The sequence below is a fragment of the Sarcophilus harrisii genome, chromosome 5 (genome assembly GCF_902635505.1).
Source record: "Sarcophilus harrisii chromosome 5, mSarHar1.11, whole genome shotgun sequence".
Lineage (NCBI taxonomy): Eukaryota > Metazoa > Chordata > Mammalia > Dasyuromorphia > Dasyuridae > Sarcophilus > Sarcophilus harrisii.
In genome coordinates, this window is record NC_045430.1 from 90421236 (window position 1) to 90446127 (window position 24892).

At 43.4% G+C, this 24892-nt stretch overlaps 1 protein-coding gene across 1 annotated transcript in view; it reads left to right on the plus strand.

Moving 5' to 3' along the window:
* The first annotated feature begins 4519 nt into the window (after nucleotides 1–4519).
* Nucleotides 4520–24892, plus strand: part of KRT80 (keratin 80) — a 33431-nt gene continuing 13058 nt past the window's right edge. The window contains exons 1-2 of the mRNA XM_012551496.2: nucleotides 4520–5033; nucleotides 18372–18580. Coding sequence (XP_012406950.1) covers nucleotides 4731–5033; nucleotides 18372–18580 — 512 coding nt within the window. The 5' untranslated portion in view covers nucleotides 4520–4730. The remainder of the gene's footprint in view (nucleotides 5034–18371; nucleotides 18581–24892) is intronic.

Genomic DNA, 24892 nt, shown 5'->3' on the forward strand with positions numbered 1-24892 from the left:
GGAGGTTGCAGGGCTTAGGTGAATATAATCTGCAATATGATAAAGAATTTGAGGGGAAAGAACTATGTAGAGTTGAACTGGGGAGAAGAGAAGAGAGTGGCTGGTGCAGGAAAAATAGCCTGGGAGAGAATTGAAGGGTCAAAGGAGGTGAGATCACAGAATAGTTTTGAAAGGGAAGGCAAAGGGAAAAGTTACAACCCAATATATTATGTGTCCCTTTTATCAATAAAGACAAAAGTATGAGTTATCAAAAGGGACTTCACCAGCAACAAAGAGAAATGAAATAAATTTTAAAATTGTAACCATATAACAGAATTATTAGGTGGTATGTAACAGCCCATGCAAAACCAGAGGAAATGTCATATAAAACATGAACAGAGCAAGCTTACCTTAAGATGCCCCAATATTGCCTCACAGTCTGATACCATTTCCTGAACTAACTAAAGGAAGAGGGAGAGAAGGTCTTTTTGCATCTCTCATTGCTACAATCTACAACTCAGCAAAGTTGTCCCATGTATCCCCTTTTAATCACTGAAGACAAAGATGGAATTATCAAAGAGATGTCACCAGCAGGTAGGGATGGCTGGTAAACTCCCAGTCCCATATAGCAAGACACAGGACCATAACATTTTAATCGAAAAGAGATTTTAAAAGATTATTTAGTCCCATCAAGATCAAATGATATGCTTGTAAAGTGCTTAGTACAGTACCCAATACAAAGTAGGTGCATTTATTAAGTATATGCTACATGCTTAATAAATGCTTATTCCTTGCTTCCCTCATTTATACAGAAGGAAACTTGGGCCCAGGTACATCCAACAACTAGTCCAAATTCAATCACTTCAAAATCTCCACTCATACCCATTAAAAGTCTTCAATAACTTAGTCCTATTGTTTTGTGGATCTCTTTGGAAGTCTGGTGAAAGAAATAGACCAACCTTCTTCAAAGAATAGTGTTTTTAAATGCATAGGATTACTAAGGAAACAATCATTTAAAAAATTTTTTAAAGTCCACGTATTCTAAGTTCAGAACCACTGCTCTTGGAGGGTCAGTTAAATTTAATTCCATAAACATTTTGTGAAGGCTATAACTTACAACTTGAAAGTTCTGTACTGTATTAAAATTTATTAAGTCCTTCCTATGTGCCAGGCACTGTGCTAAAAACTAGGGGTACAAATAAGAAAAAAAAAGTCTACACTCTCAAAAAGTTTTCAATTTAATAAGATGATCTTCCCAAGTTTTAGCAGCCATGTTGGTATTGAGACTGAGTTCACCTGGACTTAACCTCAGAGGAAGACCTACAAGAGGACTTATTGGGGCTCTCACTCAGCTTCCAGAATCTGTGCAAACCCCACATCGCCTCTGGGCCATAGGGAAACTACAGATGGGACATCAGCAAAGTCCCAAGGCCAGGATGTAAGCCTAGGTATTACAAATCTGAGGCCATTCCTACCATGCCATTCTGCTTCGCTGTTGAGTTAAGCTGAAACCAGAGGAGTCCAGATATAGGGCTTGAGGCATCATGGCAGTTGGCCAGGTCTAAAGTTCTGATTGAGAGGAACTGTGAAGTAGGAGAAAGATCACTGTATTTGAAGTCAGGACCTTGGTTCCATTCATATCTCGGCAGCTTGTGAGCAGTAAGATTTTGAACAAATCACATTTATTTGGATTTTAGTTTCCTTATTTATTGTACTGGAACAGTTTATAAAATGTTCACATTTGGGGCAGCTAGGTAGTGTAGTAGATAGAGCCCCAGCCCTAAAGTCAGGAGGACCTGAGTTCAAATCTGACCTCAGATACTTAACACTTCTCAACTGTGTGACCCTGGGCAAATCACTTAACCCCAATTGCCTCAGCAAAAAAAAAAAAATGTTCTAAATCTGAGACCCACCTTCCTTTCCCTTCTAAGTTTCAGTCCTTAAATCTGAGTCTTCCTTAAAATTCCTAGGATCAATATTTTTAGATATCATCATTCCACCAGACTAGCAAGGCTCTGTCCCATAAACAAGGAAAGGATTATTTTTTCACAAGTTGTTGCAGTCATGTCCAATACTTCATGGACTTATTTCAGAGTTTTCTTAGCAATGATACTAGAGTAGTTTGCCATTTCTTTCTCAATCTCATTTTACAGATGAGGAAACTGAGGCAAACAGGGATAAGTGACTTGCCTAAGATCACAGTGTCTAAAACCCAAACTTCAGGCCCAATAGTCTACCCACCAATCAATGTAGCTCCTTCCTTAGCTTAGCCATGTCCATATGATATAAGTTTCTATCAAATTTAAACTCCTTGAGGGAAGGGGATTATTTCTCTTTTTAAGGCCCAATATAATTATTTGGGTGTAATGATCACTGAATAACTGTTGAATGAGTGGAATTAAATTGCATTGAAGAAAATGAGTGTTCGGATACCTATAACCGTGAGGTATTCACATCAGTTAGAGCTGGTGTGTGGTATGATATCACAATAAGGGAAACAGAGCACCTGGTTAACAGCTGATTTTAGAAGTTCATTCACACTCTCTCTTACTCTGAAGTTACCTTCACATTTCTTTTTATTATGTGTACTCTTGTAGGGAAGTCTTGGCTTACAGGTTTTGTAGCAAGTTATCTGAAGTCTTAAGCACAGATAACACTAAAGAGTTTAGATGACAATGAATGTGTGTGGTCAAATAAGGATCTATTTTATCCTAGGAAATACTCTGGGTTCTTCCATGCTCTCTTGAGATGTTGGAGTTGAAAGAGTTTGGTTTTGGTTAAAGCTCAAGCAACATCTACATGAAGCCTTTCTTTGGCATCCAGATGCCAGTCCCCTCTCCAACAAAAACTTTCCTTACTTTTATTTTGTATATACTTATTATCTCCCCTAATGGACTGTAAGCTCCCTTCAGCACCTAGGACTAGCAGACACTTAATAAACAGTTGTTGATTGAATAATTGACCTTGACACTGGCGTTCATATCTAAAGCTTACATCCACTCTGCTACATTAAGAACACAACAGCTCAAAGCCAAATCTGACACTCATATATGTTTCTCCTCTCATTTTAGAAGATGGCAAGGTGTGATGTAAGCATCCAGGTAACCCAGTAGACAGAGCACTGAGTCTGGAGTCAGAAAGACATGAGTTCAAATCCTGCCTCAGACATTATACTAACTAGATGTGTGACTTTCTGCTTCCATTTCCTCTAGTGTAAAATGAAAATAATACAAGTGTACTGGACTTTCCTCTTTTCAACAATGAGGTAATTCGAGGCAATTCCAATAGACATGTGATGGAAAAACCTATTTGCATCCAGAGAGAGGACTATGGAGACTGAAGGTAGATCAAAGCATAATATTTTCATCTTTTTGTTGTTTGTTTTTTTTCTTGTTTTTTCCCTTTTGATCTGATTTTTCTTGTGCAACATGATGAATATGGAAATATGTTTAGAATTGCACATGTTTAACCTATATTGGATTGGTTGCTGTCTAAAAGATGGGGGAGAAAAATTTGGAACACAAGATTTTGCAAAGGTGAATGTTGAAAACTATGTTTGCATGTATTTGGAAAAATAAAACACTATTTTTTTAAAAAAAATGAAGATAATAACTCTCACTTCCCAAGATTGTTGTGAAGATCAAAAGAAAGAATATCTGTGAAGCACTAGCATGGTGCCTGGCATATAGCAGGTGCTTAATAAATGCTTGTTCATTCCCCCATCATTAGGCAGAAGGGCAGTAGAATTATGAGGCTGTTTCCCTGTTTTGCAAAGTAGCCATCCCAGGCTCTTGGGCTGAGGATCATAGATCCAAATTTCTTAGATGTTCTACCAATTCATCTGAAGTATGTTCTTTTCTTTGCATTCAAGCATTTCCTCTCCTCATGAGCAGCCTTGTGGTCCAAAAGAGTTGCTGGACTGGGCTGAGTTCAGAGCCCAGCCCCTGCTATGAACATGTGGATGATGACATTTTCAAAACCTCAGCAGGAGTGGTCAGGGAGGACAGAGATAGAAGGAAGATAAAACATCCGGGAGGGGTTGGGGATGATATTTTTGTCATCATTTATAAACTCTTTAAATTTTTTTTTTATATCTATTTTACTTTCACGGTATGAGTATAGGAGGAAGAATAAAAGGAGGAAAAGAAAAAGAGAAGACTCTGACAGTGAAAAATAAATCATTTTAGAAGCTGTTTTTCCCTGTCAGGCTGGCACCTGAAGGGCCACCATCCACACCTGAGAGCCCAGGGCCAGGGCACAGTCTTGCCTCAGCTTTTCCAGAAGTATGTGAGTATTAATACGTCACCTCTCAGGTATGTTACTGAGGTCTGTGGTGAGAGCTGCTCTCTTTCTCCTTCCTTGTTGTGTCTGCCCTTCTCTCCCACCCACCCACCTTAGGGCTCCTCCCCTCCCCTCCACCCCCGTTCGGAGCCTGACCTGGGTTTTGTTTGGGAGCCTTAATAACCCACTCATAGCATACTACCTCAGGAGGGGAGGGGAAAGATTCAGGGAACTGGGGGGGGGGGGCGGGAGGAGGGAGAGAGAGCAACAGGTTGGTCTGGCTGGGAGGCGTCACGCCCTCCCCGAGAAGGTAATGAGCACGGCACAACAGGTGTTTGCTCCTCATTACCCAGATCTCTCCTCCCTGGTAGAGAAGACAGGAGGCGACTGCCAGACCCCGGCTGCCATATCCCTCTCGCCCAGGGTGCTCCCCCAGGTGCCCGGTCTCCCTGCCCCCCAGGGGGGGCAAGATGGCCTGTCAGTCCAGCGTCAGCTTCAGTAGCCTCAGCAGCTATGGCGTAGCCTCGGGATGGAGCACTGGACCAGGGTCCCCGGGATGGAATGGCTGTGAAGGGCCCAGCTCCAGTCCCAGCTTCAGCTCTCGAAGCCTGACCAGCTGTGGGCCGAGAGGTACCTTCCAGAAGGTGACCGTAAACCCCAGCCTCCTGGTGCCTTTGGACATCAAGGTGGACCCCACCATCCAGCAACAGAAGAATCAGGAGAAAGAGGAGCTGAAGACGCTCAACGATAAATTTGCCTCTCTGATTGGGAAGGTAAGAGGAGGCAGGAGGGGAGCTTTGATGTGAGTCGGCTTCTTTTGTAACTTTATTTGGGGATAAAGTGTCAGTGACACTGGTCTCTAGTTGACACTCAGAGATTTTGCAAAGTGGGATGCATGAAACAACCGAGTGTGGGTTTATTTTTACCTCCTGCTCCTCCTCCTCTCCATTGCCCCGGCTCGGAGCATCCCCGAGGTTCCCTCATCAGCCAATGGGAAGGCAAGATACTTAGCCGAGTTAGTCTCTGAGAAGGGGCGGGACTTTCCCAGCTGCATCCAAGCACTTTGCAAGAACAGGGGACAGTACATGCTGTCCCTGAAGGATGTCTGGAACAAGGGAAAACAGGTTGAATAAAGAAAAATGTACAGGCCATTCTACCTGAGCATAATGGATGCAGTGGAAGAGTGTTTATAGCACTCAGAGATACTCTCCAAAATGCACATCCTGGGTCAAAGTCCCTTCTGCCCTATCAGATTTTCTTCTGCATGAGGGTCTTAGAATATCCTCTCTTAACAGACGAAAAAATTGAGGAATAGAGAGGCTAAACAGCAAGTAGAGGTAGAGGTTTATCAAAGAGGGCAACGAATAACTCAAGCCTCCTTCTCTCTCTATCCATCCCTGGCTGGGTTCTTGTCCCTTTTTCATAATCCTGAAGAGGTATAATATCCTTCTTGGTCCTTTTTGGCAAGCCCCTGTGATTTCCTGGTGAACTGAGGCAGAGAGGATGGGCTGAGGCAGGCCAGGAAGACTGAGGCAAGGAGGAGAATGTAGGACAGGATGAAGATGCTGCCTCGGGCATGTCAGGGGATAGGAATGTTGATGCTGGTATATAGGAGCCAGCCTAACACGTGTCTTCCCCAGTACCATAGCTCTCCAGCCAGGTCCCCTGTTCTGTTGAGATTACAGCAGAAACCCAGCCTTCTTTGGAGATATCTTCAGTACCCATATCCATTGCATGCAATTGGCTCTCTGGTCCTAAACTCTATCTTTGGGAGACCCAGCTCCCTTGTCATATCTGGTCCCTCACAGTAAGGGCCCTCATTCTAAGAAGTCATTTTTTCCTCCTTCTTCCTGTTTCAAATATCACTAACCCCCACTTTCCCGCCTCTCCAAATCCTTCTCTGGCTAATCCTCCCTTTATTCCCCAGCTCTGTCTCCCTGTCTTCTCAGCGCTGATGTCCAGAACTGTCTGCCTGCTCCCCAAAGTTTATCTTCTCCATCAGATTGTCTTCTGCTTATATTCAAGGCAGGGAAGGACGACTGACCATCAATAATAATTAGCATTTATCTAACTTTTTAAGAGCTACAAAACGCATACATACATACCTCATATTCTTATAACAGCATCCTGAGATGGGTGCTATTGTTATCTCCATTTGACAGATGGGTTTGACAAAGGTTAAGTGACTTGTCCAATGTCTTACTGCTCGTAAATGTCTAAGACAGTTTTCAAACTCAGATATATTTTGAATCCAAGTCCCGTTCTCCATCCACTACTCCACCTAGCTGCCTTCCTGAAGAGCAATTGTCTAGCTGGGTGAGAACTTTCTGCCAACTTCTAACAACTGATAAGCCCCAAAACAGTAATTTCCGTCCAATAACAAGCAATTTGTGGAGGGGGCAGGTCTCTGCAGAGCTCCACTCTCCAATCCTCTGACTTAATCCCTTAAAACTATTGCTTCACAGAACTATGGAATTTGGCCAGGACGAGTGACTTTCCTCCCTTGAATGCCAGGGCTGATATCACTTTTAGCTGTTGCCAAAGGGAAGAAGGAAGCTGGAGTTTTGTTTATAGGGCACTGGGCCGAATGACCCCAAAAGATAGGGAGCTTGTGCCCCAGAAACTGGGGCTGAGGAAACTGCCTTTGGAATGCTTTTCCTGGAAGTTATGCCCCAACTCCCACAGCCCCAAAGTTCTCTCCAAGATTATGAGTGTTGGGCATTTGGCCAAGAAGGGGCCCCATTGGTTTTACAACTCTGGAAAGAAAATCTGTTTACTTCCTATGTTGACTACTTTCCTCCCTCCCCCCTCTCTGGATGACAGGAAAGAAAGGTCTCTACCTCCAGAGCTTAAATCTGATACGGAAAACGAACAGAAGCCTGAACAACTGGAGAGAATACTAAATCATTGTAGGTTGTGGGTGGAAGTGGGGGGTCAATCAGGGAGGATTTCCTAAAAACAAGAATAATGAAAAGGGAAAGGAGTGGGGAAAGGACAGTTATGGAGAAACACTAAGAAGATACTAAAAAGCTGCAGGAAAGCTCAGAGAGAAAGGAATTGCTGCGTTATTGCAAGCTAGAATGGAGTCCCTTGCTGGAGACTCATGCAAAATGGAGGGAATGAAGAAGGCAGCACAGATGGTAACTCTAGACATCAGTGATAAAGCTAGAAGACACTTAGGAATCAACTAATCTAACTGCCTGCCATCTTTTAAATATGAGACATCTGAGGCATTTACCTCCATCTCCTACTTCCTCCCTCGTGATTAAAATAACAGTAACAACAATGTACATTTATATGGTGATTTCAAATTTGTAAAACATTTCCTGGGAAATGTTTTATCCCCACAAACCTGGGAAACAGGTGCTCAACAACCCTCATTTTCCTCCTGAGGAAACTGTGGCAAACAGAAGTTAATGGCCTGCCCAGGGTGATCCAAATAGAAAGTGTCTGAAGTTGGATTAGAACTCAGAACTTTTTAGAACTGTATTAGAATTTAGAGCGGGATTAGAACTCATAGACCTTGCTCCAAGTCCAGCGCTCCATCCACTGTGCTACCTGGCTACTTTAAGCTGAGTTAAAAGTTACAGAATTAGGAGAGTGGTAGGAACAGAGAGAAAGGGGGGACATCAGTGATGATAAAAGAGGAAAGGAATAGTAGCTAGAAGAAGAATCAGAGCGAGGAAGGATCATTTCTTCTGGAGATGACTGGCTCATGGGACAATGATCATCAAAATAATGGTCACACTCAATATCTCTAACACTTTAAAGTTTGTAAAGCTTTCAAATATGTGCTCTCATTCGATCCTTACAACAACCCTATTCTATAAGCATTATCTGTACAATGGGAATGTTATTATCCCCATTTTACAGATTAAAAAATTAAGACTGTAACTTTTGAGGAATCAAAGATGTAAAGCCAGAAAGGATCAATGAGTGCAAAGTCCTCACTTTGGATGAAGGAACTGAGGCTTCGTTCCTAAATTAAGTGATTTGTCCCAGAACAGAAGCAGGAAGCAGGAGGGCAAGGATTTGAACATATATTCTTTCTGCTTTTCCATTATACCCACCCTGACAGTCAGTGAAAAGGGCACTATTTGGGGGAGGGAGAAAGATGGTTCATGAATGGATCCTTATTGTCCCCTGAGAACAAGGCAAAAGGAAATGCATTGAGGTGAAATAGTAGGAAAGTTTGCTAGGATAAGGAAGAGATGGAAGGAGATTGTGAAATGTCAGCTTCAAGAGATAGAGCAAAGAGGCAATCACTTCTCATCTGAGCTGCCTGGAGGCAGAGAGATACCTGGGATAATTTCTGCTAGTCCCTAAGGAACTCCAGGGTTAGGAAGGAGCTCTGGATATCATGAGTACTATCCCCTTGTTTTCAGGCAGGCTCGCTAGTAGCCACACCATGAGAGAGTGGGCTCCTTATCCTCCCTAACAGAGCATATTCCCACCTAGAAGCAAAGACATAGATGAGTCCTCCAGATTTTTTTCAAGCAGGTGGGGGTGGCTGGATGGGGGGACCTCACAGCTTAGGAAAACTGCCAAGCCAGAAAGTCACAGAATGAAGAGCAAGGCTAGATAAGGGCAGGGAACGGGTAAGGAGAATTCTAAATCCTCTTGTCCTTGATTCCCAACACACACACACACACACACACACACACACACACACACACACACAAAATCTTATAGCCAGAGTCAGATAGGCCAGGCTATGGGACAAAGTGTTCCAAGAAAGTCTACAAGATCAGTTCCCCACCTTGTCCTGAGGGAATTAAGTATCCCCCACTCCCTATAGCCCCCTCCTTTGGCCCACATCCTCCCAACACTAGAGAAGGACCACCCAGGCAGGTCCTAAGCTGAGCCTAGGGCTGGGGAGCAAGGGATTGCACCTTCGTGAAAGAGGCCCAGAGGGTTGGCCCATCCCTGCTTCGAGTGAATTCCTTTGGCCTATTGGAGACAACTAAACTGGCACTTCATCTGGCTCTGGATTAGTTGCCCTTCCCAGCTCTTTTGTTCCCAGCACGGGCATCAAGGGAGGAGGCCTCCAGAAAAGAAGGTTCCTGGGTGGGGGACAGACTTTCACATCCCGATTCCCTCCCCACCCACTATGACAACATCAAGGGGGGCAAATGGGCTACCACTTCCAGGACTGGAGGTCTCTTCTCTTTAGAACACTTGACTTCATTCACTGTCTTCATGAGCAAAATGACAGCACAAGAATCTGAGATTAGACACAAGGCAAAACTTCTGGGATGGAAGATTTATCTATACACCATGGGTGGAGGAGAGAGCCTCATGTGGCTCCTCCCTCCCCACTCATTGCATAAACATGGGACTGCTGCCCAGCTGAGAATGGTGGGAAATCAGTATGGTGGTGAGAAAAGCCACTTCCCTTCCTTCACTCTACTCTCTCCAAATCCTCTATTTCTCTGTGTCTCTCTGTATGTCTCCCCTCTCTTCTCTCTCCTTCTATGTGTATCTCTCTGTCTCTCTGTCTCTGTCTCTCTCTGTCTCTCTTTGTCTTTCTGTCTCTGTCTCTGTGTGTGTGTCTCTCTCTCAGTCTCTCTCTCTCTCTCTCTCTCTCTCTCTCTTTCTCTCCACACACACACACACACACACACACACACACACACACACACACTCTGATGCATTCTGATCTCTCTGAACTAATCTAGTTATGACCGTCACAGAATATAAACTTGAGAAAGAACTTAGGTTGAACTTCCTAGAAGCTAGAATATTAAGATAATCAAACAGCATCAAATGAATCTGATCCGCATAGTCTTCTTGGCATAGACACAGAAAAAATCATTATCTTGCCCTGAGACCAATTTGACCTCTAAAGGGCCAAAGATCACCCAACTTGTAAAAGAAAGCAGCAAAAAAGGGAAGCAAAGAGAGATCCATGGAGGAGGGGGGACACACCCACTCCTAGCCCCCAGAGTGGAGGGGAATCCATAGAAGATCCCAAACTTGAGAACCACAGTAACCTAGACCTAAGCAAGGAGCCCCCATGGGAAGGAGGAAGGGCAACATTAGTTGACTGGGCTGCCAGGCCCCAGAGCTTAGAATTGTGTGAACCCAAAGAACATCATCGGGATTATTTTCACAGCCAGTGCCTCATGACAAGAGTCTGGATTGTCTAAGAACTAGGAGCCCAGCTTCCCCTCTGTGCTAAACAATTTTGCCCTATAGCTCTGTAACCCTGGTTATAGATCATATGGGGAGATCCAGAAGTGAGAAGAAATATAGTCTCTACCCCTAGGGAGCTTTCAGTCTGGTGAGAGCGGCAAGGCTCCTGCAAAGATGAGCAGAAAGTCAAGAACAGAGTATGAAATGGAAGGCTTTGGTACTTTGAGGAATACAGGTCACCTAAGGCAAATAGGACAAATCAGAGGAGGCTTCCTGAAGAAGGTAGACTTTTGAAAGAATAGAATATGAGCTGGTAGAAAGGAGATGGATGTGTACCCAAGCTCCGAAGAAATAGCTTGTCTGTGGGACAATCAGAGGTGAGTAAACTGGGAAAAGAGAATGACAGAGAAACAAAGACTCAGCTAGAAAGGAAATTTTCTGCCAACTTGTCCAACTTCTAGTAATCAGGAACCTGAGGTCTAAAGAGATACCTTGACATGTCCAAGGAAAAGTCAGAATACAAATCTGAAGCCAGCTCCTGTGGCCTTCACTGTACCTCACTGTCTCCCCAGTCTGGGTCTGGTTTCGGGGGTTCAGATGGGAACATGGAAGGATGGGAACATCCTCAGGTTTGGTATATTGGACGATATTAGCCAGGTGAGGAGGGGGATCAATGAACAGACAACAACAGCCATCACCTACAGAGTCTGTAGGAGCTCTGGGAGCTGAACATAACTCAGTGGAGACAAGCAGTAATCCAAGAATGAAGAACAGCAAAGATGGGCGAAGGATAAAACAGAATTACCCCAATGGACAAGTGTCACCAGGTGACAGGCCTAAGGGGAGGCCTTTTCATGGCCCAGTAATGAGAAAAGCTACATCTCCCTGACAGGTTAGGAAGGTCCATGTCACCACTCCTGAGAACAAAGCTTTGATTTATTCCTATTCCTATTCCTATATTCCTAGGACTTATTCAGTCCTATTCCCAATGATCAGTCTCCATCTCTATCTGTCAGTTTTTCATTAGGATAATGGAGGATGAGTAGGAAAGGGAACGTGGTGCTCACAGCATTACAGAGTCATGGATAAAATACTTCCCTGGGGGCTCAGGAGACCTCATATGTATGTTGTCTTCTATTTCTTCTCATAGCTATTTTTCTTCATGTTTTCTCTCCCCTACTAGACAGGGTGACGTCAGAGATCTCATTTTATTCTTTGGTTTGGAGGAACTTAGCATAATATGGTGACGCCCACCCATAAAATGTGCTTAAGAAATATTTCTTGAGTTGATGTATTGGCAACCCTAATATATAGGATTAAGTTGGCTTTCGTGTTATCTTGTTAATTTGCCACTGATTTGAACTGTAATATGTTCACATTTTGAGTTCAGACAGACATTCCTATGCGTAATAACTTGACATTTTTATAGCACTTTAGACAGTGGATAAGTACTCAGGAAGCTGTTTCAGTCATGTTCAAGTCATGTTCAATTCTTTGTGACCCCATCTGGGGTTTTCTTGGCAAAGATACTGGAGTGGTTTGCCATTTCCTTCTCTAGTTCATTTTACAGATGAAGAAAATGAGGGGAACAGGATGAAGTAACTGGCCCAGGGATCATACAACTAGTAAGTGTCTAAGGCTAGATTTGAATCCAGGAAGATGAAACTTCCTGAATCTAGGATCAGCATTCTATTGTGCACTCTAATTGTCCGAGGCACTGTGCTTAAAAGGAGACAAACAGCCCCTCTCTTCAAGGAGCTCACCATTTAATGGGGGAGAAAATATGTAAATAAAAATGTACAAATAAGCTATATGTGGGAAATGATCGAGGGAGAAAAAGGTGTTAGAACTAAGAGGGGTTGAGTAATGCTTCCTGAAGAAGATGGGATTTTAGTTGGTATTTAAATCTGTGATGCCATAGGACCTCTTAAAAATGAAGGATGAACAACAATAACAATTAAGGATGCTAGGGAAGTCAATAGACAGAAATAAGGAGAGAGAGCATTCTTAGGTATAGGAAACAGCCAGAGAAAATATCTAGAGACTAGAGATGGAGTGTCTTGTTCATGAAACCAGTGAGACAAGTGCCTGGATTAAGAGCGACGTGATTAGGAATAAGGTAGAAAAGACTAGAAAGGGGGATTAGATTATAAAGGGCTTTGAATGTCAAACAGGATTTTGTATTTGGTACTGGGGGGGATGGGGAGCCATTGAAGTTTATTGAGGGAGGGGATAGCATGGTCAGACCTGAGCTTCAGGAAAAATCACATTGATGACTAAATGGAGGATGGAGTGGGAGAAAGTTGTATCAGACAGACCCACCAGCAGGTTATTGCAATAAACCAGGTGTGAAGTGATGAGGGTTTGCACCAGAATTCTGGCAGGTTAAGAAGAGAAAAGAGGATATATTTACGAGATGTTATAGAGGTGAAATCAGCAAGCCTTGGCAACAGATTGACTATAAGTGAGGGGAAAGGAAGTAAGAAATAGAAAGGAGTCAAGGATGGCATCCAGGCTAAAGCCTGAGGGACTTTAGACTTTGAAATTTGCAGAAAGATCTACATATGTTATTTGCATTTGAATCTTACAGTGACTCTATAAGTTGGTCCCACAATTATTATTTCCATTTTACAGATGAGAAAACTGAGGGCCAGAGGAAAAAAGTGCCTTGTACAAAATCTCACAGCTAGTAAGTGTCAGATCACATACCAGAGGCCTCTTTGGAGAGCAGCAGGTTTCTAGAATGCAATGAATAAAATGTGGTCTATGACTTGCTTCATCCTGTCTAGAAGGGAAGATAAAATATGAACACAAGAGCTACGCCACAAAATAAAAAATAGCAAGTGCTTAACATACATACAAATCAGCATCTTGAAGAAACCCATGGAGAAAGAGCCATCTCCTCCTCTGAGCCTTTAGCACCTCCAAATCCTCCATATGGGAAAGGTACAGAAATAACCCCTGCCTGAAACAGAATACTTAGTCCTCAAACTTCCACCCCCAAAAACATCTCCCAATGTATGGACTGAGCTGCCCTGAGGCAGGGCCCCCCCCACCCCTGTCCCCAGTGCCCAGCAGCCCTCATCAGCTGTCTCCAATAACTGCCATCTTCCCCCACTTCCCTGGGAAAGCCCAGGACAAAGGCACTTCTGAGTAGTCTTGCATCCCCTCTAGCCAGAGGTTTCCATATCATAGGAACCCACCACTTCCCAACCTTGCCCAGAGAATCCCTACCCCAGCTTCCTTACTAAACCTGATCCACACCTCTCATCTGTCTTCTGAGTGAGCAAGACAACATGCCCAAATGTGGCCAATGTGTTCTGGCTCCTTCCTCTTCCTTCAGCCTCCTCCTTCCCTCTTTCACTATGAACCCCCCAGGAAAGCTTCCCCTGACTGATGCTGCCCCCTCTTAGAGGCTGGCTACATTGTGAGAATGACAAATGGACATTTGCCAAAAAGACTATTTTATGGAGAACTTGGCAGGCCAATCTCTCACAAGGTAGCCAAAAAAAGTGATACAGGAACACCCTGGAGGTTTCTCTTAAGAACTTTAGAACTGATTGCGGGAAGACACTAGCATAAGACCGCCCAATATGGTGTGCCCTTATTAGAGAAGGGGCTGTGCTCTTTAAGCAAAGGAGAATTGAATTAGCTCAGAAGAAATGAGATGCACAAAGTTAGAGAAGTCACTCCAAATGTTCATAGGACTATTTGTGTCTGGCCTGTGGCTGAGCATTCCAAACTCATATTAGATTGATCAGCCACAATCGGACACATTGTAAGTCAACTCTGACTTAGTGATGTCACTTGGGTCCTCTTCAAGAACGAAGAACAACTAACTAACCAGGCAAAGAAACAAGCAATTAACTCTTCCCTCTGCATCTCCTCTGTCCCTGAGACAAAGTATCCTTAGGATCACAACTTTAAAGCTAGAAAGGACCTTAACCCATCTCATCAGATCTCCCTGTTTTGCAACAAGGAAACAGACCAAGAGAAATGACCACAAGTAGGTAATGACAAAACTAAGAATCCAACCCTGAGGTCCTTCCTCTGTGCCACATTCCCTTCCTATTTTGTACTTGTTGCATAAACATCTAGTGGAAACATTGTATAGACACATGTATACAAGCACTGGTAACTGTCATAAGGGAAAAGGACCAGGTCAGATACAGAATCCCTGATAAGAACTGTTGTTCCTTCTCTGGAACCTCAGTTACTGCAGCCAGCACTCTAGCTCTCAGGGCATGGCCCACCCTCCCCTCTAGACTCCTCTCTGTCTCCTCTGGTCACCATCGCATGCTTCCTTCTCCATTTCAGATACAACCAGAAGTGGGGTTTAAGAGAGTTTACCCTCCATTAAAAGGGGGGTGGATAAAAAAAAAAAAAAACTTGCAGACAAGCGCAGGAGCACCAAGCCCTGGGATCTGGCCCAGAGAATCATTTGCTAAGGTCTTGCTCTAGCCAGTCTTGCAGACAAGTACATGCTGTCCAATATCCAATTCCAAAGAAGGACATGGGACTGGCATTGCTGAATAGGAGGAGCCACCAGCAGGCACCAAGGAAGGAGCTCTCTTAGGGAAAGGGTGTGGTGCACCTCCAAGACAGTAAACAGGATACTAACCAGGTCAAGGGAGAGTTCAACAGCAACTGAATAATAATAGCCCATATTTATATAGTCTTTTTTTTTTAAGTCTGTCTTGTGATATTATTGATATAGGGAGCTCCAAGGGATGAATTCCCCCTACTAATGCATGTCAGCACTTTTTCTGTTACAAAAAGCCAGTCATCAGGGCACAGAGAGGTTAAGTAATTTGACAGGGTCTCTCCCAGGATTGTCAAAGGTAGAGTTTAAATCCAGGTCTCCTCCCAAGCTGGCTCTTTATCCACTGTGCTTGCTACCTTATCTCTGATATAGACTTTAAAATTTATTACAAAACCCTTTTTTGGAGCAACATGGGATAGCAGTAAGGGAACTAGATCTGATGTTAGAAAGCCTAGATTTGAATCCTGACCCTGAAACTTATTACCTTTGTGAATTTCAGCAAGTCACTTCTCTTTAAGGCTCTTTGAAAAAGGCTTCATTATCACTAGGATATTTTCCAGGTCTAAATCCTATGAACATAGGTAGATGATATGAATATTATTAATCCCCTCAGCAGCACCTAGCCACCCCATGGCAAACCCATTGTCACTAGTCCCCAGAAATCCCCATCAGTGGTCTCTCATAACTGCAATCTGTCTCCCTCTCCTACTCATATAGTTGGTCAAGTGTAGGAAGTAGAATCCAAGGAGTTATATCAGAGGCAGAAAAAGGAGTTTACAATAGTCCAAGGCCAGAGAAGTCAGCACCAAATCAGAGATACTCACTATCAAGAGTAACAACAAGCCTGGGGAGATGAGATGCTATCTCGAAGTTTCTCTGCCCAAGATAAGTTTCTCTTGCAATAGCAGCATGCCAGCCATTGTACCTGACTTGTGTAGGTTTTCCAGGCATAAGCTTAAATGGCCACAGTTAACCCTTCTTTTATGCCCAGAGTCTCAGGCCGTGATCCACAGAAATGGCAGGGATCTTAAATTGAGTCAACCAGCCTCAATTATCCTATCCCACCTCTTTTTAGATTTTCAGGAATCCTTATCATATCTCTGCCTCTAATAGCCAACTTCTAGGGAAAGAACTTAGAAAAAGCAGCATAGTACATGGGTTCTGAGCTGCTCTCTGATGCTTACTAGTGATAACCTTAGGGAAGTGATTTAATCTTTCTGAATTCCATTTTACCTCTTGGTAAAATGAAAGTGGACAAACAATTTGGCCTCCAAAGTGCCTCTGAGTTCTAGATTGCTAATGCATGAGTTCTAGTAGCCATGATACTACTTCATAAGCAATGCTCCCCCAGTAACATTTATCATTCAGCATCCCCCTTCACTCAGTGACTGCTGATCATCACACTATCCCACAATAAGGAGATATATACAGGTTGGCAATACATATATAATACATCTTCATTCTCTAATAATGCAAGCATATGGCAAAAGAAAAATGTAATTTCTATCCCCACTTATAAGGGAAAGGCAATTTTTTGGAGGATATGAAGAGAGGGAGTTGTCCAAACGGTTGTGGGGAAGTAGGGAATGTGGAGCCTTATTCATATTGTAGAAGAATGAAGTGAGGGCTCGCCTTCTAACCACTGAGCCTAGAAGTTGGGGAGAAAGCCTTAAAAGGGCTTTAACTTTCATCTTGAATCCTGAGTAAACCACATTTTCAGAGAACTCTAACATCAATCAACAATTATTCATTCAACACTTATCATGTGTCAGCAACTATGTTAGATATTGGTGATAGAAGCACAAAGACAGCCCAGGAGGCCAAATATATTTCAAAGGAAGGAAAGTTTGGAACCAAGTGAAAGGAAGAAAGGAAAGGAAGGGAACAAGCATTTATTCAATACCTGCTTCGTATCAGATACTTTACAAATGGAGCAAACATTTATTAAATGCCTAGTATATTCCAAATCCTTTACAAATGGAGCATGCATTTAATACCTATTATGTGCCAAATACTTTTTGAATGGAGTGAGCATTTATTAATGCCTAGTATATGTGAGACATTTACAAATGGAACAAGCATTTATTAAGTGCCTACTATGTGCCAGACGCTTTACAAATATTATCTCATTTGATCCTTACAATAACCCTGAGATAGGTACTATTATTATTCCCATTTTATAGCTAAGTAAATTGAAATAAACAGAGGTTTAACTAATTCTATATTGCCCAGGAATACATAGCTAGTAAATCTGAGGTAAAATTTGAACTCTAGTGTTCCAGACCCCAGGACCAGGGATCTATCGAGTGAACCACCTACCTCCTTAGAGGGAGAGATGAATTTGATAGAGTGCAGCCAATGAACCTTAGCAGCACCTAACTTGGGATTCCTGTGTTCTGTAACTCATAAATTCTGTTAAGACTGCTGCATTTTATCCTCTTTTGTTTTCACTCCTAGTAAAGTTTTCTCTTGAAAACCATATCTCTGTCTCAAAAACAAAGAAAGGAATGTCCACAGTAGGCCAAGAGCTTCTGGGGCAACTAGAGGACCTGGGGAACAAGAAAAGTGTGGACAGTCCCACTTCACATCTTTGCCCTGACGGAACCATGTCTGTAGTGTTGTACAGAGATTTGTCCAGACCCCACATTTTAAGAAGGACAAAGCCCAGGGACATCAAGGGAAGAGCAACTTGTGGAGTTGGGAGAGGAAGAGAGAACATCCCATTAGAGGGTCAATTGAGGAAATGGAAGAAGTTTGAGGGGAACATAATTGCTATCCTCAAATATCTGAAAGGCCATTCCATCATAAATTCAGCTTGGTCCCATAGAGCAAAACCAAGTAGAAGTTGCAACCATAGATATCAATGGGATATAGGGAGAAACTTCCTGAGAATTAGATTAAAATATAAGGCTTGAGGTGCATAACTAATAATTCTTTGTGGTTTGAAATTGAAATTGAAAACCACATTTGATATAAGTCTGACAACTTAGATATTAGTTATTTATGGGTATTGATATATGGTATTAATTCAGAGGGTTCTCTGTCCCTGGGGGACAAGTGGATGACCTCTTATCAGAGACACTACAAGGCAGATTGCTATTCAGGTAAGAGTTAGACAATAAAATCTCTAAGGTCCCTATGTGCCTGTTAAACTGAATTTAAAAATAAAAATAATTAAAAATTAATAAAAATAAAATTAATTTTTAAAAAATAAGGGCAGAGGGTGGTATAATGAACAGAGACCAGGATTTGAAGCTGGGGGATTTGAGTTCAAATCTTAGATCTCTCAGTGAATTATGATCTGAGACATGTCCTAAATCCTCCAGCCTAAGACTCCTTCTCCCTCACTTTGGATCTAGAGCTCCCCAAATCCCACCAAGCATCCCAACCCTAGCATCCTGTCTTCTCACTACCCATTCCCTAATACTTCTAGGTGCAGTCCCTGGAGCAGCGGAACCAGCTGCTACAAACCCGATGGAGCTTCTTACAGGAGCAAGAATCCACCTCCGTTGACTTCAGCCACATGTATGAGGAGTACCTGAACCGGCTGCAGCAGGAGCTGAGGACAGTGAGCCAGGAGCGAGGTCAGCTTGAAACCAACCTGATGCAGATGCTGGAGAAGGTAGAAGAATACAAGATCAAGTAAGTCTCTGTCCTGTGGTCTAGGCTGGCTTGACTCTTCCTGAGCACAGGAAGACCTGAGAGAGACATGATTTTTTCCATTTCCTATGGAAGTTGGAACAGCCTGAGTTCCTGTCTCTTCTGCTTCCACCCAGAGCTCCCAAGGTCCCAGGGTCTCAGGCATCCTATCTTGGACCACAACTTTCCTCAGAAGCTGTTATTACAACAGCAAGGAGAGCAAAGCAATTAAAATTCAGGACAAAATGGTGGCAACAATTGCCGTTCCATGGGCACCAGCTTCTTCCCACTTGGATGCTATCTGTAGCTTTTTAATCACAGCAAAATTGGTCCAAGGATCTCCATAAACTAACTGTTAACAGGAAAGAGAATAAGAGCTCCCAGAAAGATTTCTCAGGGGCAGAAAAATATAGTCCTGGGAAATCTAGAAGTTTGAGTGTCTTTCTGAATGTTTCTTCATGTCTTCAAATCCTAATATTTGATAGCCTAAGACCCTATAATTCCACTCAATCTGCCCAGCATTATCAACACTTTCACCTTACAGCCTCCCTGACTCACCAGCTCTAATATCCACTTTCCCCAACAACTGACCTTCATAGTTGCCATCAACCACCCCAGACACAAAATTGAATGGAAACCAGCACAGAGAGGACACAGGAAAGACCAGAGAGATTTCATTTCTCCTGTGCTTATCCCCTCATTCCACAATTCACCGTGGGATTTCTCTTTAAGTCTCCACCTAAATTCCATGAGGCCTTTATCTGAATTCTATTAGGCCTCTTGCCTAGTTTCTATTCAGCTGTCAGATTTCTCATTAGGCCTCTCCCTGATTTTCGTTCAGTTTTCTACCTGATTTCTCATAAGCCCGTTGCCTAATTTCCATTAGACTTTCCACACTAGATCTGTAAGGTCCCTTCTCAATCTAAAAAAAAAAAAAATTGTGACGAATTCTATTTGATCTGGCACTCACTCTCCATTAGACTCACTGCCAAATTCTACTCAGTCCTACCCATAGGCATGGGGCCTATGGGCTCTTGTCTGGTCTTATCTGATGTCCCACAGTCCAAGAAACTTTCAAACTGGACTCCATTAGTAGCCAAGAGAAAGAGAATAAGATAAAAGGAGTGGATAGATGAGCGAATGAGAAATGTCAGGTCTCCCCAGAGAGAAGAGCTCAGCTTGAGGGAGAGAAGCATGGAGTTTTTTATCTCCTGGACCCCCCAGGTTGCTCTGCATTTTGGAGGGGGTGCCCAGGTGACTTTGGGCTAGGTCCCGAAGCAGAGAAGAGGGAGGGGCTAATCCTTAGCTACACAAAACTAATGAGATCAGCTATTGCTCTTGACAAGCAAACAAACTGGGAAGGGGAAGGAAGTGGGGGGTGGGGGGCAGGGAGCTGTGAGAGGTATATCAAGGCAGCAAACTGAATTAAAGATATTTTGTGGAGGTGGACAGAGGTGGGGGAAGGAAGGGCAAGGAAACATAGTCACCCAGCTTTGACTTTCAATCCAGGAAGAGGCAACCTCCATAGAACATGAAAATATAGAATATCAGAATTGGAAGGGACCTTAAAATCCATCCAAGTTAATACCCTCATTTTCCAGATGAAGCCCAAAAAAGGAGAACAATTTCCCCAAACTTATTTATGTAGGGAGCTGGAAGCCAAACTGGAATGCCTGATTCCTAGTCACAGGCTTTTCCTACAACCTGAGGAAATAAGGACTTGACACCATTGCTTCCCTTTCACCTGGAAAAGGGACCAAAAGTCAATCCTGCCTCCTCATATTCCCAGGTCTCATCCCCTTCTGGGTCATCTCCATGTGGTCTAGGCTGATTCAGCACATGCTCTAATGGGCATCCAGTGAAACAGACAGGAGAGACTCTAGACAGAAGGAACACAGCCTTCCAGTTGGAAGCAACAACTCTTAGAGACATTAAGTTATTTCTCCTTCAGTGTTTGCCCCTGACCAGGTCGGTAATACTTGTGACCTTCTCCCTTTGTCTTGCCCAAAGAACTCAACAACCTTCATTCTGTACCTTATCTCCTCCTTCTCTCAGACACAGTCCTGGGAGAAAGGCACAACTGGGACAAGAGAACAGACAATGGAAATATTATGCTTCCATGAGAACCAGCCTACTAATGTTTTCCCTGGACCCATCCCCTGCCTGGTTTCTACTGAAATTTACTGCCTGTTTTTAAATTGTTTTATTTTTAATTATCAAGCTATCTTTCTTTTTCCTCCCCACTGATGGAAAAAAAAAGAAAAAGAAAGCCTTGGATCCAACATATAAAGTTAAGCAAAACCAATTTCCACGTTGGCCATGTCTAGAACTGTTTTTATTCCATTAGAGAGTTGTATGGAGGCTCAGGGGTTAGCAAGGACCCAGGTATGTTCCCAAGTTCAATCCTTTGCCTCCAAGTCAGATGCCACCCTACAAACCAGCCTTAGTGTCAATGTCCAGACTTCCACAGAAGCCATACTTGGGATGTTTCATTCAGTCCAGTGAGGAAAGGCTGAGAGGAACTAGGAAAGGGAAGAACAGGGAAAAAGAGGTGGAGAATCCCATATGACCTCAGATAATGTTAAAACATCACCACCTTGTTCCCCATTTTCTTCCTCTAGATAATGAAGGGGTTGAATTCAATGATCATTAATGCCACTTCCGGGCAGCTTGGTGGCCCAGTAGATAGAATGCCTAGCTGGAATTGGGCACATCTACTCTAAAATCTGGCTTCAGACACTCTATGACCCTGTCTGGACAAGTCACTTAACCCTGCTCACCTTAGTTTCCTCATCTGTAAAATGGGTTGGAGAAGAAAACGGCAGATCATTCTAGTATCTCTGCCAAGAAATCCTCAAATAGGATCACCAAAAGTCATATTGGACTCAAAAAGAGTCAAGAACCGTAAAAACTATTGCTCTATTGCCCTTCTGCTCTAAACCATAGGACCCCTCCCAGGTGACCTTTTCTTTGAGCCTGGGCCCTCCTCCATTTGGAAACAGGAACTGGGGAGGAGAACATGTGGCTCTCCGAATATAATGTCCCTGACATTCAAACAAAAAAGGAATTGGGCAACAAACACAGAAGAAATTGGAATAAGCCTATTAGAAATTAGGCAAGGAGAGCATCAGATCTGTCTCAGTCTCAGATTCGTCATCTGTAAAATGGGACAGAGCAGAGAAGAGTGCTCTTGGTGTTGCTGTTTAGTCAATTTTCAGTCATATCTGACTCTTCATGATCCCATTAGGAGTTTACTTAGTAAAGATACTAAAGAATTTTCTTCTCCGGCTCATTTTACAAATGAGGAAACTGAGGCAAACAGTGAAGTGAATTGCTTAGAATCACACAGTTTGTGAGCATGTGAGGTCAGATTTGAACTCTGATCTTCCTGCCTGCGGGCCTGGCCCTCTTTCCACTACTCATATATGTGATATATACAGTGCAAGGGAAAGGTAGTTGTAGAAGGACAGGTTTGCAGAAAGACCTCTTGAAGAAAATGAAATGTTGAATATTGAAGGAAGCCTACATAGCTGGAGATTAAAAAAAAAGAAAGAAAAAAAGGAAAGCACTCCAGAAATGGGGAACAGCCACTATTCATCTTATGGGGAAACTGAGGCCCATAGCCTAAGAGACACCCATATTGTGCGGAGAAGTTAGGGAAGAGCTGGGAATAGATCCAAGTCTCCTGGATCTCAGCTCAGGACTTTGTCCCCCATAGCATCTCCTAGGAGAGCCCAGGACTCAAGGACAGCCAGGGGCTTTCTTTGCCTTCTGACCAGTAGCCTCATTTCCAGTAGACCTGGTTTCTCTCTCAGATGTGCTCCTGCTGAGCTATGATGGCAGAGGTCAAGATTGTGGGTAGATACTCCCACTCAGGATCCCTATGGGGCCTGGGGAATCATGCCAGCTGGTGACATGGGTCTGGGGCAGTCACTGGGACATGGCAGGGAGGGCCAACTATAATTACCACCAGAAAGTGATTCAGGAATTGCAGGGGGGAAACAGAGAAGAGAAGGGACCCATCTCTTAGGCAACTCAGAAGTTCCGAATCCTTGAGTGCACACAGCTTTAATCTTCAGGTCACCTGAAGAATGCCCAGAATGGAGGGAAAGGGAAATACCAGAGATCTCTGCATGATTGGGCAGAGGTCATAGCTGGTACAGCCACAGGCTGAGTATCAGGGGGCAGGTGGGAGGGAGGGGAAGAGCTTATGAGCAATTTTCGGGTCCATTATCCAAAGGGAGTCAGTTACACAAGATCAAAGAGTATTAGGTGGGGCAGAACCAGAATGCAGAAACCTAATCATGCCCTGTCCAGTGGATAGGGTCCCCATTCCAGCCCCATTCCAGCAAAGAACACTTGGAATGGCAACAGCAATGTCCAAGGACGATTCTTCACAGATCAATCTATCTAGTCCTTACCTGCAAGACCTTCCTAAGAAGACAGTATATGCCCCCTTCCCCCTCATTTCTGTTTCTGGTCTATTAGGAGATCTCTTCTGCTGCTTAGTTCTAGGTACTTGTAGCAACAATTAAGTCTAGTAATAAAATAGGCAGCCAGGTAGCACAGTGGATAGAATATGGACCTAGAGTCATGAAGACGCAGCTTCCAAAGTTCAAATGTAGTCTCAGACATTTGCTAGCCAGGCAAGTCACTTAACCTTTCTTGCCTCAGTTTCCTCATCTGTAAAATGGAAAAGAAAACCATCCCAGTATCTTTGCCAAGAAAACCCTAAATGCCATAGCACTATAAATAACTCAACAATACACAAAGTCTAAGACAAAGGTTAGTCCCTAAGTCCTAAAGAATTAGCTTTGGTGAAGGGATCTTCCTAGAGGAACCCTACCTCTGCCCTTGAGGAACTCCTGACCTAATGGAATATATAAACTAAGGCACAAGTATGGAGTGACCAGGTAATAAAGTGAAGACATAAGAGCTGGGAAGATGGAGGAAGGATCATCAATGGAATCAATTAGGGAAGGCTTCCTTGAGAACAGACCAGAAAAAAGAGCAGGATGAAACAGAGAGCCCCAGAGTTTGAGTCATAGGATAGGGGTTCAAGTCTAGATTTTTTCCTAGTTGTATGAACTTCAGCAAGTCATTCATTTCTATTACTCTCAATATCCCCACCTGTAAAATGAGATACTCATTGACTTTGCAGGGTTGTTGTGAAGAAAATGCTTTGCAAACCATTAGAAAATTTGTTGTTAGGCAATTTGCAGAGTTGGGAAGGTAAGAGGAGTAGGGATAGTATTGGAATAAGGAGAGGAGAGGAGGAGAACTGAGAGGATTCCCAATGGAAGTAGGGACAAGGTTATAAGCAGCCTGTGTGAAGAGAAGGTGAGGTGTAAACAGGGTGCTGGAGGCAGGTTAGACAGGCTGGGACAGAGTGAAACCAGAGTCATGGAACAGGAGGAGGGGGTGAAATGGCAGGACCTCTAGGGAAGTTTGATTAAAAGACAGATGGGGAAAGGATATTGAAAACTAAGTTGAATATACGATCAGGAAAAATTTCTCAAAAGAAAGAGGCTACAGGAAGAGAAGAATCAGGTAGTCCCAGAGAGAGAGAAGTTTAATGATGATAGAGAATTTGGATAATGGGAGTGGTTCAGCAGCTTCCCAGAGAATCCAAGCTGGAGAGTTATGGAGAGTCACAGCATGGGGGTGGGAGGAGGGGCAAGAAAGTGACCCTGATTGTTAGGGTCATTAACTCTTTTATGAGCTCACTGTGGAAATATGGAATATGAGTCTCCCATTTCCATTTCACAAGAGAACTTAAGTGAACCTGGGCAGTGGAAGGGACATGTAGGAAGGAAGGAGAATTGAGGATAGGGGCATCGAAGGATTCCCCCCAGTAATGTGCTAGATGGAGTTGGCAATGGGGTTCAGGTGGTCCTGCTACATGCTCCTCTATCTCTCAATCTCTGAACTTGCGATAGTTTTTCAAATATTCCAAAAGAGAATCTCTCTGTATTCTTCCTCCTCGCACCAATTGGAAAGTTTTGAAGTTCAGGGTTCACTTCTAACCTTGTCAGCTGGAGTCTGCCTCAGGGTCAGAGTTAGGTTCTACTCCAAACCTAAAGGACCTGTCATCCCTAGATGGATTGTCCTCATCCCTCTTGGTCCCTGAAGTTACTTAACTCTCTATCCTTCCCAGGACATCTTTTCCAACCCATATATTCAGCCAGAGTAATCCTCACTCTGGGAGACCGAGAGCCAGGAGTGAGTGAAGGTGGCAAAGGACAAGCTGCAAGAGCTCTTGGAACCAAGGAGGGACAGAGGATTCTGGGTTATCTCCCAGAGTGCTTTCTGGCC